The sequence below is a fragment of the Papio anubis genome, chromosome 3, assembly GCF_008728515.1.
Source record: "Papio anubis isolate 15944 chromosome 3, Panubis1.0, whole genome shotgun sequence".
NCBI lineage: Eukaryota > Metazoa > Chordata > Mammalia > Primates > Cercopithecidae > Papio > Papio anubis.
The window spans coordinates 39,592,377-39,609,938 of NC_044978.1; the positions used below are offsets into that span (position 1 = coordinate 39,592,377).

The following is a 17,562-nucleotide window of genomic DNA, read 5'->3' on the forward strand; positions in this document are numbered from 1 at the left end:
GCATAAAATGTAGCCCTCTGCTACCATCAAATAGACACGCAACTTGATGTCCCCCAGACTACGTGTATTGTCACCTCCATGCCTTTGCTTGTGCTTTTTCTCTCACCTCCCTGTCTTCTCTGCTCTTAAGTTAGCCATTCTGATCCACTCAGGACTGGTAGTCAGTACTACAGGGGTGTACTGGCTAGCATTCGGTTCTGATTAACCCTGTGCTCACCCTTCCATGTATAAGTAGCTCAGTTCTTCTTGAACCCTCTTTTATGTCACCTCAGGCCTCGGTGATGTTGTCCTCATTTGAAGTCATAGTACTCACTGATTTGTATCACTTATTTCACAAAGCTCACGTATTTCCTTATGACATCTGGCATACTTTTTTCCATGTTGTTTGCATCTTTATTTACAATTTGATTTATGTTTTTGGCTTTTTCTCCTGAAATAAATGGCAAGTCCCTTGCACAACTCAGGCACTAAATAGGCTTTTATTAATTGATGGATGCATCAGGAAGGACTCAGCATCTCGTAACTGTCTGCTGGAGACTTAAAGTGGAGAGGGGCCCCATTTGCTGATATTTTGCGTCATTGTGCCCATCTCTAAGCAATTCCATCCTTCATGGCCTTTCTATACTCCTAGCTCCTGTCTCAGAGTCCTCCCTCATCACCTCAAGTTTGCAGGGACATTACCATGCCAGCACCCCTTAGGATGCTTGGCTAGTTTTCTGCATTAAAAGGACAGTGGGATGTCTTGCTTGCCAGCCAATTTAATGCAGGCTGACACTCCTGGCACACTGAATTAAGGTGGAGGAGCCAACAGACCCAGAGAAGAGTCCATTTCTATGGAGATTAAAACAAGAAAATGATGGAGCACAAAACACTTCTATTTCCTTTTTATACTTAAAAATAAAGAAGACAGTAATTAAGCCAGACCAGAAGATGAGTTCTGATTGTTAATTGCTGAGGGAGATGCAGTATTTTAATTTATCCCAATTCATTTGCAGAACTAGGCAGACAAGGTAACATGTTCTGTGCTCTAGCCCATGAGATGATGCTGACAATTTGAGATTTAATCATTTTTGGATGTTCCAGATTTGCTATTTTAAAACTGTAACTGCAATAGTATTTTCCCCCCTCTGGGTAGAAGCTGAAGAAAAGTGTTGTAGCCTTTTATCTAAGAGCGTGAGGCTACAGGGTCCTGACTTTCATAGGGCAAAGCTGGCTTACAGATTTACTGAAATAATTACCAAATTATTTAATAGGTTTTGAATTCTGAACTCATAGTTTGTTAGTGGAGTCTGCCAACTGAACAATTATACATAGACTCTTAGAACAAGGGCCTCCATGGAACTCTGCTAAAGCATTTAATATTCCCATTTCTAATTGTAAAGCCATCTGAGCATATAGTAGTATGCACTGGTGTAACTGACTCCTTGGCTATAGAGGTAGCATTTGATACATTTTGGATAATGCTTTCGAAGTAATGATAATGTCAAATGTACAAGGGCTCAGCTAATGAACCCATTAATCAGCCCGTTATTGAGCACCTCCAGAATGCAATGCACTGAGCTGGGAACCATGAAGGATGAGGCACAAGGCAGATTTCATTCCTCTAACTGAACATTTAAATATTCTGGGAAACTTTAAAAAATGCAGATGCCTAGGTCCCACTCTAGGCATATGGTTAAAAACTCCTTAGGTGATTCTGATACTCATCCAGCATTGAGAACTACTTTTATAAAGTATAGTTTTGTTTTCAAGGCATTTGGAGTCTAACTGGGAATATATAGGACTAAATTGGGAATATAGATATAGTATATGTCGATCACTCTGTGTTTTTAGCCCCGTACACAGACAGCATCTGATAAATTTATAGGGAGAGGCACAGACAACATAACTACTGTATTTAAGAGAGGAACAGATCACAGGAACAGAGGCTGGGTCATCATGGAAGAGGTAGGATTTGAACCTAGGCTTTGAGGGCAGGTAGGATATAAATAAATATAGATGAGAGGTCAAGACATTCTGAGTGGAAGGCTGGCATAAACCTAAGCTGAGGGCAGGAGTGTATAAGGTATGTGCCAGGTATTAACTGGATATTAGTTGAAAGTTGTAAGAAAGCAAGTAGTAGAAAGTAGTAGGAAATCAGAGAGACCTGCATAGGGTCTTGAGCCCAAACATCTGGATTTGAATTTTGCACATGCCACTACATAGCTTCTTACCTTGACAAGTTATTTTACTTCTCTAAGCTCCAATATCCACATCTGCCAAATATTCATAATAATAGTTCCTATCAGGTTGCTTAGATCCAGTAAGGCAATGTGTATATGAGCATTCAATAAACTACAGAGCCCTACCCAGTGCTAGCTATTGTTATTGTGTTTTGGAGGGGAAGGCATTGAAGGTTATAGAGCACAGAAATGACATATAAAAATTTTTAATCATTCACCCTATTTGCCTATAAGTGAGCAAAAGAAATAGCTAAAAATAAATATTTATCATCACTGAATTACTTAATGTAACTGTGTTTAAGGACTTGGAGCTCACACTTTAAAAAAGAAGATCATCCTAACTGCCCCTCATGACTACTGCAGAGGCTACGCCTGAAAAAGCAAAATGTGAGTATCTATGCTTACCTAACAACTTGACATACAAGTCATAACACTCCAACTGTTTTAACCAGTCTTTTCTATTAATTAGTGACCCTCAGAGCACTACACTTATTGGCACATCTTGAAAGGATTTATTCCATTCCCTTTATTTAAAAATAACCAACTTTTGAGAGATCTTTTTAACTTATTGTGCTGTCCCATATGGTATTCACTTGTCACGTGGGTTATTCAGTCCTTGAAATGTGGCTGGCGAAACTAAGGAACTGAATATTTAATTTAAATTTAATGAATTTTAATTTAAAATTAAAAACTGATAATTCAGTTATTGGAAAACCTTTAAGCATGTTTGGAACAAATTTGGGCATGTAAATCTATTTTTTCAAGTGATGATTTTATAAAATGTAAATACAGATTAAGTAGTTCTGATAAAAATTTAGCATGTGAGTTGAGATGTATGTAACTACAAACAAAATACATATAGAGTTTTGAAGATGGAACAAAAAAGAATGTAAAATATCTAATTCATTTTAAATATTGAGTAATGTTGAAATGGTAATATTTAGATGTATTTTATTTAAATATTCTATGAAAATTATGTTATACAAATTAATTTCACCTATTTTAGTATGTCTACTAGAAAAATTTAAATTACATATAAATTACATATTCAGTTTACACTGTATGATCCACCTTTATTGAGGTATAATTCACAAATAAAAATTGAATATATATTAAGGTGTGCAACGTGTGTGTTAACATACATACACATTGTAAAATTATTACCACTATCAAGCTAATTATAATGTCTTTTACTTCACATAGTTAGCTTTTTTTCTGGTGTGATGAGACTACTTAAGACCTCTCTTAGCAAATTTCAGGTATACCATACATTATTATTAATTACACATTATATTTCTTTTAGAGTTAATCTAGACTTGGCAACAAATATAAGCAATCCTAAGATATAGTGCTGCACATAGAGCTGAGGCTATTACTGTTCTGCTACTTCCTCTTGGCTCCTGTTACCCATGACAGTATATGATACAGGCCAGCTGGCATCTGCCCAGGGCTGCCAATAGAGCTCTGTGATGATCACTTTAACTCTGTTTTTATTTGGATAACACAGAACATTTTTAAAGATGGGAAGGTCAGAAAGGGTGGAAGATCCAGGAAGTGGAGGAGGAATGTTCTCTAGTTCCATTTTGCCTTAGGTCATGCCCACATGACCTTGATGCTATGAGCTTGGCATTTCCCTACATCTCCTTAGCAACCTGACCACAGTCTGAGAAATATTAACATAGAAAGATTTTTGGGCAGTACCCTGTAAAATCTGTCTGAGGTATATATGAAACTTATTAGCATTTCTTGGTGCAAAGAAGGCAAGATACTTTGTTAAAGAAGACCAGAGAATAAGGGAGGGGGAAAGTGAGTCAATAAGAGACAACTCAAGAGAGTGCCTTTAATTTGGCACTGAAGAGTTGAATCTTAATGAAGAATATATTATGAGAAAACATGTTGAATATGTGTTTTAGGAGATGATAACCAGATGCCACTTGAAATTTGGGTTTTATTTGGTTCTTTAACTCTTTTTAGGAAGAAATTAGAAATAATTTGTGTTTTCTTCACTTACATGTAATGAAATTAATATAAATTATTATATTTGAAGTTTTTGTCCAAAGAGCTTCTACTTACTTTCCAGCTTCCATAACTCTTTATCCTAGAACTGATGGCCTTAGTTCCAGCTTCTCTCCTCTTCAGCTTCTCCTCTCTACAGCTTCTCCCCACTTCTTGGCACTCGAATCCTTCTCTCCATCTGAACCTGTTTACAAACAGGTTCTTTCCACAGATGCACTGTTATTCAGACCTTTATTTGTTTTTTGCTTAGCTGGTGTGTGTTTACTTTTCAGCAAAGAAATTCTGCAAAATAAAACTTAGGAAGAGCTCAAATATGTAAATCAGATAAGAGCTGAGCTTCTCTGATTGAAAGAAGGAAGCAGCCCCAAGGCACATGAAATTAATGAAGCACATATTTAAAACCACTGCCTTAGCCTGGCTTCCATTCACGTGTTATTTCTCTTGGGACATTTCTGTTTTCAATATTATTTTCAATAATACAGTGTAAAGCTTTATCTTTTTAAAGGGAAATTCACATTAGTGAGCTAGCAATAGGGGGTGTTGGTGGTTTATGTTGGCTTCTATCACGGTGCTCATCTTAACTGACTGTCAAGGCATTTATTTACACATTTTTTCTGGCACTAGATTCTTAAGAACTTGGAAGACAGAAATAGCTAGTCTTACTTATTTTAGCACATTTAGCATCAAAACAGCATCTAGCACTTAGTAGGTACTTAATTAATATGTTGTAAACTGAGTCCGTTGTGTCTGAGGTGAGGCTTTTGTTACACCTGTCAGGCATTTACTCTGATTACACACACAGGGTTGGCCTTAGCCATGTGGTCACACATCTTTGCTTAAGATTATCTTTTAAATAAATTTATGTGAAGCCTCTCTGAAAATGTAGCCTATTAATGGGAAGGATGGAAACCCTCTGAGTATGACCAGTTGTTTTTATTATGGTTATGAAAAACAAATGTTTTTAAGCCCCTGGGGCTTTTTGGATACAGAAAATACTTACTCAATGATTCTAATTAAGAGATGGTTCATTCTCTGTCATAGTTTCCATGACTAGATTTTCTTTTTGTATCTTCACTTCAGAGGTTCACTGGAGCAACTCTGTAGAACCTCTAAAGTAGTAGAGAAATCTGGTTTTATGAACCATCATTACAATTGTGTTAAGCTGATGATATATGAAAAATGAGGTTTTTTTAAAGATAAAAGAAATGTATGAAAATGTTTTAGGCTAGTGAAATATTTGGGATTAGAGCTACTCATATATTTTTTTTTCTATGGAAATGTTAGTATTTACACTCATGTGTTAGATGAGTTTAATATGACCATTTCAACCTCTTCATGAACTTTATTGCAAAACATTTATTGCTTATAATGACTTACTATTTCTTTTGGGGGCTTTAATAACATGAAGAATCCTATGTATGAAAATATTTGATTAATTGCAAAAATGTTGGTTAGTTTTGGATAAAAGGAATTTTAATAAGACAATTTACCCAAACTGCATTAGGAAGCTATCTTTGTGATTTTGAAGAAATGAGGATTGACTTAAAAAAGTAATTATATAAACACTCTTGGAGAAAAGTTTAGCCCAATGATAGTAATACAATAATATCAAAAATAATAAAATTTCTCACATTTATTGAAAGCTTATATGTCAGGTGCTGTGCTGTTTTGTAACAATGTTTAAGTTAATCTTCAAACAAATCTCTGTGACATATGATATTATTATCCTCAGTTTACAAATAAAAAAACAAGGCTTAAGACAATAAGGTTATGAGCAAACTGGAATTCAAGCACAAAATTGTGTGACTCAGGAATAAGAGCTCTTAAAAATCATTTTATATACTATCAATATTTATTTGCAAATTAAGTTATAAGTATAGTTTTTGTAATAAAGAAGGAACAGACCTTGGCAACTTCCTCAAAATAATAGATGAAGTGCACTTGAACGTGTAAAAGATGCAAACTTATATTCTTACCCCATTACGAACAAGGAAAAGAGAAGCCTCAAAGATTATTGACTAGCTGGAGCTTTAATATAAATGTTGCTTAATTTCTTGTAATTTTTAGACTCATTTGTGGAATAGATACTCGTGCTTGGAAATTATAAAAATAAATGATGCTAGCATTGTCTTTTCTAAGGCATTGAGGTATGAGTTATCTTGTTGTATCTTGTGAATTTAACTCTTTTGTTCAAAGGCTACTTTTTAGTGATGGTAGAAAATCAGAACAGCTACCTCATTGCCTCGAATGACAACAAGGACTCAGGACTGCCAGCTGGAAGTCAATGTCCACATGCCTTCATTGGAGCCATTTCAGGATCTATGTGAAATTTCTACTTTCTGACCATGGCTGCCTTTCTCTGCTCCTTTATGAACAAGTCTCAGGCCTTGTTCTGCTCAATAATCTCATGACCTGACTGTATGGGTATGCTGTGTCAATACCTTGATATGTCAAGATCTGCTTTCTGGCCCCAATAAGGATATTAGGGCTGCCAGATCACATATAGTTTCTCCACGGTCCACAGGTGATGGGTGGCATTTGTGGACAGGGGAAATCAGGGACTAATCAACAAAGAGCCCAGCAAGGAAGAAAATGCTACTTTGGGAATTTAACTACTCTGTCAAAAGCTAATTCTAGTTACAAAGGGGGAAATCGAAACAGCTGCATCAGCACATTAAATGACAAAAAGGGGCAGGAGTGCTGGCTTGAAATGCAAGTGTCAGGGAAATGTGTGTATCTCACCAGGGTGACCAGCCAAGTTTCCGAGGAATTTCCAGTACTTAGAGGGAGTACATGGCATTGGGAAAAGCAGTAGATTTGTAGAAAAGAGCAGCAAGGAACTCAGGAGCACAGTACCTATGCAGAGCCGCAGCACTGCTGTGTGACTTCAGCAGGCTGTCAGGTCTCTGCATTTCAGAACTTTGCCTGTAAATGAAGACTAGCTCATCTCTAAGGTCTTGTCTGAAATGAAGACATGATGATTTCCACAAAGCTACATTTCCAACAACAAAACAACCCAGTGACTTAATATATTAATAAATTATATTGCTTATCACGTGCACAACACATGACAATATTGTAATTATAAGTGATTGTAATTAAAGTAATGGTAAGGGATATTTGATTAGTAAGAAGAAGGGAAATAAAGGAGGAAAGGGCTGTCATGAGAGAAGGGAAAGGAGGACAGGTTGTGAAGTTACACCTAGGAATAACTCCCAGCCTTTCCTCCATGAAGTAAATGCTCTGGCTGGAGGCCTCCTCAAAGCAAAATTAGATTTTAGTTGAAATTTGATGAAACAGTTTTAATTCCAGAACTCTTGCCCTTTCCATGTGAGGACAGTGCTTCTTTTGGCTTTGAATTGGGAAATTAATGTGAACCAGGCTTCATTCCTCAGGACCTCATTACCCTAAGGTAGCAGCTGCCTGTGGCCTTTGAGTCTACCTGGTGAAAAGCAAGGAGATATTTTGTGCAAGAATAAAGGGAGAGTTTGGCCTTCAATAATTTATTGTGAAATTTTCAAGCATACAGCAAACTTGAAAGAATGTTAAATCAATGCCCATATACTTACTACCAAGTTTCTTACCATTAATATTTTACTGTACTCGATTTGTCACATACTCATCCATCAATCAACATGCATATCATTAGTTAGAATTCATTATTTGTTTATAGTTTTTCTTCTTTTGATATAAAATGTACATACAATGAAATGCACAAATCTTAAGTGTACAATGAGTACACTAATGATAATATATGCCTGTGTAATCCAAATTCCTATCAAAATACAGAACATTCCCATCACTCCAGAAATTTCCTTCATGTCACTTCTCAGTTAATCCGTCATACCTTCCAACAGAATAAAAACTGTTTTGTTTGTTTTTTCTACCATAGATTAGTTTTATCTGTTCTAGAACTTTGTATAAGTGGAACCATATAGTATGTGCTTTTTTGTGTAAGTCTGCTTTAACTTGGCATAATATTTTTGAAATTTGTCCATAGTGTTGTACATGTCAGTATCTCTTTTTATTGCTAAGTAGTAGTTTATTGTACACATATAACCATAGCTTATCAACTCTCCTGTTGTTATATATCTGGGCTGTTTTCAATTTAGAATTATTATGAGTAAAGCTACTGTAAACATTTTTGTACAAATCTTTTGAAAACATACATTTTCATTCTCTCTGGTAAATACCTAGGAGTGGAATTGCTGGGTTGTAGGATGGAAGTATATTTAGCTTTATAAGAGATTGCCATACCTTTTCCAAACTGATTATGCTATTTTACGTTTCTACCAGCAATACTTGAGGGTTCCAGTAACTCTACAGCCTCATCAACATTTGGTGTTATCAGTTTTTTTAATTTTAGCCATTTTGTTGAGTGTGGTGGTATCTCATTATAGTTTTGATTTACATGAAGATTGAGTTTTTAATTGCTTAAAATTTGAGTGGGTGAAGAGGAGAAAAACCTTCATAGTAAGAGTACTAACGGAGGTAGAGTTATAAAAACAGAGAGCCCACTGGCCAGACTTTGAATAGGTAATATATTTAAATTTTGCTGATTTTGAGTTAAGAGGAGGAAGCCAAGAAACGCTTTTAAGTGTCTGGATCCTCTAATATAATTCAATTTTTAGTATTTGTGCTGCTGAAGCAAGCACACAATCAGCTAATAATAAAGAAAATATATAAAGAGGAAAACTTAGACAAGGCTAAATGAGAAGGATATAGCCTACATGCTGTAGAATTGTATACATAGCCCTGGTTAAAAGAAATTAAGAAACTTAGGCTGGGTGCTTTGGGTCATACTTGTAATCCCAGCACTTTGGGAGACCAAGGCAGGTAGATTGCTTGAGCCCTGGAGTTCAAGACCAGCCTGGGCAACATGGTGAAACCCCATTTCTAAAATAAGTACAAAAATTAGCTGAATGTGGTGGTGCATGCCTATAGTTCCAGATACTCAGAAGGCTGAGGTGGGAGGCTTGCTCGAGCTTGGAAAGCAGAGGTTGCACTCAGCCATAATTGTGCCACTGTACTCGAGATTGGGAAACAGAGGGAGACTCTGTCTCACACACAAAAAAAGAAAAGTAGAAAGAAATTAAGAAACTTAAAAAATAGAAATAAGAATTGTTATAGCATCATCCATCCATAGGTATGTGTTTTTTTATTTCAGTGCTGCTTCTATTTAATTTATTGAGGCATTTTATTTTACAGTTATAATTTTATCAACAAGTTGGAAGGTAAATACTCTTGAGGAAATGTACAGCTTCATACATTAGTCATCAAGTATGGAAAACACAGATAGACTTGTTAATAACTTTTGTGCCCAAAACATGTTGTTATATCTTCTATACAGTAACATTTAAAGGACTTTCAGAACTGAAGGGTGTTTCTGTTTTGTATATTTTCTTTGTTTCTCTGGACTGAAGTAACTTAGGATAACCTATCTTATCACATGACCATTACAAGCTTATATTTCTTCTTAAAAGCAAAATATTATGTTAAGAGATCATTATATTCTTTTGCTTCCTTTTATAATGTCAACTTATAAAATTTACTTTCACATTAACTGCTTAAAAAATGTTTCTCTGTTTCTATATTAGGTCCTACATTAGAGATCACCAAGCAAGACTTTTTTCAAGAAGCAAAAACTCTCATTGCCCAACATTATGAGAAAATAAATGAGGTTAGTCCTTTGCATTTATCTAATGTTACATTTAAAACTTTTTGCATACTACAATGATTATTCCAAAGGATTGCATCAACCCTGATATGTGATCAAATAAATAGACAAGAGAATAGAATTGAAGAAAAAATGAAATCCTCACTAGCTATAAAAATTGATTTCAAATGACATTTTAAAATAAGATTTTTTAGTTATATGAAATTTAATTATACAAATGTGTTTAATTTGTACATTTAATACAATTTTAATTTTTTTGAAGAATTTAAACATAAATAATTGGATTTATCATCTCAAGTAAATATCCCTTTAAATGCTGTTTAGACAAAGCTAAACTAGAAAACATATTGTGAGATGAGTCTCTTCTATACTCTTAGCATGATTACCTTAGCATGATACATTATATTCCATGTGTCTTTTTGCATTAGGATTGTCTGTTTGCTGGTCTGATAGATCCTTGAGGGTATAGACTGTTTTTTGAATGTTGTATCTCTAGCAATAATGATTATGCTTGGCTCAATAAATATTTGCTGAATGGCATATATTTGGAACGTGAGAAGAAGGAGTGAAAGGGAAAGGGATAGCAAAGAGATGGAGGAGTGTCAGCACAGCACAGGGTGACATTTTGGAAGAGAGCATCTATAGGGGAGGCAGCAAATTTGGGGAAGGGATAACTATTGTGAGCGATGGCCCTTTGGGAAGACAGGTGCAGGGAGGGTACCTTCGGATGGTTTACTGTGTGTCAAATGATCCTAGTCCCCTTTTGAATACTTAAAAAATTTTTTAAACAAATTTTTAAGTAAGCTTTTAAATATTTTTCAATATTTCTTGTGGTTGGAGAGGGGGATTCTAATTTTTACTTATGTTTCTTTTGAATGGTCCTCTATGCCAAGACTGGCCATACATAGTTTTAATCTTGTAATCAACATTGTACATATTGCTTAACTAGTTTTTCCTCTAACCAATTTAAAAGATTTTCAATTATATTAATTTCACTGGTGGGAACATGGGATGAACGTTTCAGTCTTCAGAGTTAGACAGATGTGCCTCAGAAACTTGACCTGTTTTAAAATTTTTATTGAATAATAACAGCCCAATGTTCCATCTTTGGTTGCCTGGCAAATGTAATACTAGCACACTAAAACCTTCTTATTGACTTTTTGAGTCAGCAACAATTTGAATTTTTCTAAATCTTTTTTTGGGTGTGTTGTTGGGGGAATAGGGAAGAACTATAGCTCTGTCTGTGTGTAGAACAGTTACGCTATTTGGATAATTACCTGTCAGAACTTTGGAGCTGTATTATTTCTCTGTTGTTCAAGGTGGTCAAAATAAAGAAGCAACTTTGATTAAAAGGATATGAAATGTATGTCCTATTCCCAATATGCTCTTTTTGAGAGCTTACCTCCATGTATGTTCAGTTATTTCTGGTTCAGCAAAGGAAGAGGTTTGGGGGATGTTAGCATTTTATGGACATCTGAAAGTTCTTCAAAGATGGTTGAAAATAATTTAATTCCTATATGTTTATTTGAAAAACTCCTATTTTACAATGGACTTGAAACCTGTAATTAAAAATATCACTTTGGGGAGAAAGTTGCTATCTTAAAATTTACATTTCTTTCGAAGTGGAATATAATCCTTATGCTTGTGAAGGACTTTTAGAGAGTGACGTAGAATAACGTCTGATTTAGCTGGTTATTGTCATTTGTCATTTACTGTATAAGAGTAAATGTCTTATACAGTAAGGTACTTTGTAAAATGTATCTAGTAGAGATGCGATTTTGTGAACTTATTAATAAAATTTATTATATAACTTTATTAAATAATGCATACTAAAATTAAATTTTGCCAAAATCTGTTTTTGTTTTATTCATAGAATAAAGTTCAAGGAACTTCTATAAATGTTTTCAGAAAGAAACACCAAAAGCCGAAATCTGGTAAATACATACCTTTGGAGATTGACAAAAAGGAAACACATGATGTGGTGCAAGAACATCGGGCAGCACTCAGAAGGATTTGCTTTCCCAAGGAGCTTTCCAAAAGTGAACATCTTCAGGAGCCCCCACAACGAATCTCCTTCAAGGAACCACACATTTTTAGTAGAAGAGAAAGATGCAGGCCCATAGATCTAATTGTGAAAGGTAAGTATGGTTGAAGAAATTCAGCAAACCCACAGGCAAAACTGTTTGCTTCTTATGTGCCTGTAATGGAAGTTTCTTGTTCAAATAATTCCCTGAACTTTAAATCTTAACAGTGAAAGGTAGGGAGGCCTGATTATTAGAGCTGCCAGTCTCTGGGCACCACTAGACATTGAGATGAACCCATTCTAAAGGGAAAGAGAAATTTAGGGGAACAAAACTGGTTAGCCATGTCTTCCAGAAGTGATCTTCTTCCTAGTGAAAATCCTCAGAGACTGTTTATTTCACAGATGCTAAAGCAGCCATGGATGATAGCCCTGAATTCTGTTTTTGAGCAGGATCGATAGGATAGGCAACTTACTCGTGAGTGTGTTTCCTCAAAACACTAAAATGATTTTTGGAAGCTATAGAGTTTTCCCTTAAAAGAAATTGTAAAGGTTTATCCTCTATCAGTAACATGGTAGGTATAAATTAGAGATTGATTTAAGCAAAGTGATACTGTTTTCCTGAAACTAATGGCTTGAATACATGACCACTTATAATACATTTCTAGTATAGCTTTCACAGCCTCATCTTATTTTTTTCCTCTTATGTTATTTCTAAAGATGCTTATTTATTCATGCACTCATTTGTATTTTTCCTATTCAACAAAGAGTGACTGCTCTGTGCCAGGAACTAAGTTAGGAGCTGTAGAAACAGAAATAAAAAGGCTCAGAGAGTAATGGTGAGGATAAACACAGGGTAATTTCTTACTATACAGTGTAACAGTTGCTGTAAGAGAGTAAGTGTGAAGCATTATGGAAACACTGAGGAGTAACCAACTAAAGGCCAGAAGAGATCTCTCCTGAAAATTTATCAGAAGAGATCTCTAGAACTGGGTTTTCAGGAGAAGTAGGATGGAAACAGGAGAGGCCATTTTGAGCCGCAGGAACAAAATGTGTTAAAGCTCTGAAGGATGTAAGAACATGGTATATTTTGGGAAGGCAGAGATGTGGTAGGAAACAAATATTGGAAGATGGGTGGGCTAAAGTTTGAAGGGAATATGATAGTAGACCTAGAATTTGAACTTATGTTTAATGGAAAGACATGATGATTTCAAAGCTATAGGTGGGGGAAGGGGTGAGGTATGATCAGATCTTTCTGTTAGAAAAATAAAACTGGCAACAGAGACTGTAGAGAGAGGGATGACAGAGAGCTAAGTGATGAGGCTGTCCAGGTGAGAGATGACAGGGCCTAAATTAGGGCAGTAGGGAAGCATAAAGTGTGGAGGAGGGCTGTTCCATCAGCATTTCTCAAAGCATGCTCTTCAGATTGTTAGTCCTGAGAGGTTCAGTGACCTGACAAAGGGTTCTTTGGTTAGAAACATTTTAAAAAAATACATGTTATATTCCTTATTGGAGATTCATATTGATTATTAATATATTGAAAGGTCTGGGAAATACTGCAGAAATCTGTTTACTTTTTTTAACCTTGCTAACCCCAGTTCATTTGGCCAAAGAACCCCCATTTTTTTTTTCACATTATACCAATTAATGTCCTCAAGACTAGTGTTCTTTTAAATACATTTTGGTAAATACAGAATTAGTGGATTATTTTAGGATGAATTAACTGGTTTTTGAAAAATCAACTCATTGTGTAATGAAAATGAAAATGATAAAGATATTGAGGTTTCTAGACTGGGAAACTGGACAAAAATCCTTAGGTTGGGATAGAAATTTAGAGGGTGTCTTAGTCTGTTCTTGCTGCTGTGACAAAATGCCTGAATAATTTATAAACATACTACATTTATTGCTTATAGTTATGGAGGCTGGGAAATCCCAGATCAAGGTACTAACCAGCAGGTGGTTTTGTGAGGGTCCAGTCTCTGCTTCCAAGTTGGCACCTTGAATGCTCTGTCCTCTGGAGGGGACAAAAGCTGTGTCCTCACATGGTGGAAGGCATGGAAGGGAAAAGGGTCAGCAGCTCTCTGAAGCCTGTCTTTTAATCTCATTTATGAGGATGAAGCCCTCATAACTTAATCACTTCCTCAAAGGTCTATCTCTTAATACTATCACATTGGATCTTAGGTTCCAACATGAATATTGGAGACATACAAACATTTGAACCATAATAAGGGGAGAAGCAGATTTTGGGCAGTGGGGAAAGGGGTGGGGGAAAATAATGAATTCATTTTTAGACCTTTTAAGTAGGCACACATGTGGAGATAGCCATCAGGAACTTAGAAAAGGAGACCTAGCTCTAGAGAGGCAGGTGAAGACTGAAGATAGATGTGAGGGTTCCCCACCATACTGAAATTGTGGGGCTCATGCATTTATTCACCTAACACTTGTTTAATTTAATATGTGAGGTATGAGAGACAAAAGATATGCTGCTTCCCCTCAGGAAATTCAAACTTGATGTAGTTTTTGCAGTGGCATTGGAGGAGGATAAATAGACAATTATAGTATAACTCATACTGTAATAGAAACTCTACTGCTTTAAAAAGAATAGGAGGATATCTAATTCTGATTTAGGGGTCAGGAATAGATTCTCAGGAAATTTAAAGTGTTTGGTAAATTTTGAAGGATAAATAAGTGTTAACTCAAAAAAGAAAGAAAATCCTGTCTAGCTAGAGGGCCTAGCATCTACCTGATAGTGGATATCTGAGAAAGTGATTATGATGTTTTTGACAATTAAAATGATTTTACATGATTGGACCATGAGGATTGGGGAGTGATTAGAGATAACAGACTAGATACTGAACAACATTGAATTTTAACCTAAAAGCTTTGAGAACAATTTAAATGTTTTAAAGAGAAGTTGCAGTGATAATGTTTGCATTTTAGCATGTTTACTGGCTGTGGAGATGGGGTGTGATGGATTTTAGAGGCATAGAGACCAATAAGGAGACAGTAATGCACATGAGGAAAGACAACTTAAATGAAGGTAGTAGCACTGGGGATAGTGTTGAGGGGAGAGATTTTACAGATATTAGAAAGATAGAGTTATTTAGACTCGGTCAAAAATAAAGTAAAGCATAAGGCACAGGGAAGAGCTGTGGTACTGGGTTAGTGGTTTACACTAAGTGGCAGCATGAAGCCAGGTATAGCAAGTTAGAAGGTTGGAGATGCATCTTACATTAGTAATGGTAAAAACTGCCACCAAAAATAAGTTGGAATCTAGACCATATACCTACTGAGCTTTGTAGCTTTAGGTAAAGAAGTTGGGAACTGCATTATTAAAATATATTGCTGGTTTCTGGCTGGCTTTGGGAAGTTATTATAAACATGAGATAAACTGAGAAAAGTCCTGGCTAGTTTCCAATTGGAAATGAAAGGGCATAGAGAGATACTAGGTACTTGGGGTCTTGGTTTTAAGCAAATATCTACTAATACTTAACATTGCAGCAAAAAGCATATTAAAAGTACATCTTTTACCACCCAGCCCATTATCTCAGATACCCTCATGGCAGTCATTATTGAGAGACTAATCCAAGGGGTAAGGGAAACAAAGATACAAAGGATATTTTAGAACCATATATTAAAAAAATGACTTTGCATCCTGGCCAGCATGGTGAAACCCCGTCTCTACTAAAAATATAAAAATTAGCTGGGCATGGTGGCAAGCACCTGTAATCCCAGCTACTTGAGAGGCTGAGGCAGGAGAATCACTTGAACCTGGGAAGTGGAGGTTGCACTGAGCTGAGATCGTGCCACTGCACTCCAGCCTGGCAACAGAGTGAGACTCCGTCTCAAAAAATGTAAAAAGACTTTGAATGTGGTTATTGTCAGACAGAATTAACTGGAAGCAAATAGATTAAAAAGTCTAACAGATTTTTTTAGAGAATTTCATTCCCAAATAAATCATGAACCTTGATGTAATTGAATGTTCAAAAAGTAAGATAACTTAGATTTATCAGGAAGTAGGTGACACAAGCCATACAACCTCCAAGGAGAGTAATAGCAATATGTAGCCAAGGAGCAAGTAAAAGGCTTCTCAGAGAGTAGATGCAGAGGCCACTAAAAAACTGAAGAGAGTACTTCCCAGGACAAAATCATTGTCTATTCAAGGAGCTTCCCCACCTTCAGGTTAGGGGGCCTTCTCAGTGACTTTCCAATAGAATTCTACAACATCTTTGGACTGGTGACTATTGTGTTTACTATCTTTCCTTTCACTGATGGAGTTTTTACTGAGGTTATCCTATACCTGCTCTATTACTGTATGTTATATGCTTTGGGGAAGGTGGAGATACCTTCTGTACTTGGGTCTCATATTACTGGACCATAAGGAACCACGTCTGAACTTGTTGGATAAAACTACACAGCAGCTGGAGGTCCTGTTCTCTGAGCTGGATGCAGTGCCTGGGGGGAACTTTCGGTTGTCATCTTTGGGGAGAGGAAAGGTGTGTTCTGTAAAGGAACAAGAAGGAATGAATATTTAGTGTCCTAAAGAACAGACTGTAGCAGAGACTGGATAGATGCTCATCAAACTTATATCCTTTTATTCCTTGGTACTTGGAAAATAGATGGGGCTATGTGACAGATTTGTCTCAGTGGATTATAGCTGGAAGTGATGCACATAAAATGCACATAAGTGATGCCCATAAAAGTGTCATGTATTCTCCTCCCAATGTGGCTTCCCACATTTTCAAGTAGGAGGACTACTTCTCAATATTCTTAAAATAATGAAACAGTGGTAATAGTACTTTTAATATGTGTTGATTAACACATATTCAGTAAATATACAAAGCTCAGTGCGGATAATACAAAGGAGAAAAAATGGACATAAATTGTGTCCTCATGGAACCTGTGGTCTAGCTAGGGAAACAGATATCAATTAACAATCACATATATACAGATTGAGAGTACATCACAAATTGGATGTGGACTGGATGTCAGCAAGACTTCCCCGGGGGAAATTACATTTGAGCTAAGATATAAAAGATGCGTAGGAATTACTCAAACATTGGGAAGTTTGAGGCAATTGCAAAACCATTTGCAGTGACCCAAGGTGTGGGGCACATGGAAGAACTTTCAAATAAGTGAAAAAAGAGTTAATGTGGTTGAAGTTCTGAGAATGAGCTGGAGAGGAGTGAGCAGAGACTGTATAAGAACAGAACCTTTTAGTCAGTACTGTGCTAGCACATGTTTAACAACTGGCTCTGGTGAGGGGAGGGAGGAAGACCTGCTTTGTAGCTTTTACTGATTTCCATGGTGTAAATACTCTTAACATAGCCAATTTCAAACTGCCAATTTGGTACCACTGATTATAGGAGTTGGGAAGAGATGTACACAGTCAGCTCTCCTGAGCAGATCTGAGCTTGCTGCAGCACACCACTGCATGCAGGCTGTGTCAAACACTTCTTATTCATCACCTGAAATCCTCTTGGTCTCATCTCTTATTCCAGGCACTGCAGCCACTGCTCGGGTGACTGGTCCTTGTTCCATACTTCCTGGACTCCTTCCTGGCTTGAGACACTTATAGGACTAGCTTCAGCTGACACATAAACAACCAGGAATGGGGGATGAGAGCC

The 17,562-nt window shown here is 36.3% G+C and overlaps 1 protein-coding gene across 3 annotated transcripts in view; it reads left to right on the top strand.

The window, feature by feature from the left end:
• IQCM (IQ motif containing M) overlaps nucleotides 1-17,562 on the top strand; it is a 478,893-nt gene that overhangs the window by 78,587 nt on the left and 382,744 nt on the right. For all 3 annotated transcript variants that reach the window (XM_031664245.1, XM_031664246.1, XM_021938849.2), the window contains 3 exons: nucleotides 2,525-2,609; nucleotides 9,836-9,918; nucleotides 11,789-12,053. In XM_031664245.1, coding sequence (XP_031520105.1) covers nucleotides 2,573-2,609; nucleotides 9,836-9,918; nucleotides 11,789-12,053 — 385 coding nt within the window. In that variant the 5' untranslated portion in view covers nucleotides 2,525-2,572. The remainder of the gene's footprint in view (nucleotides 1-2,524; nucleotides 2,610-9,835; nucleotides 9,919-11,788; nucleotides 12,054-17,562) is intronic.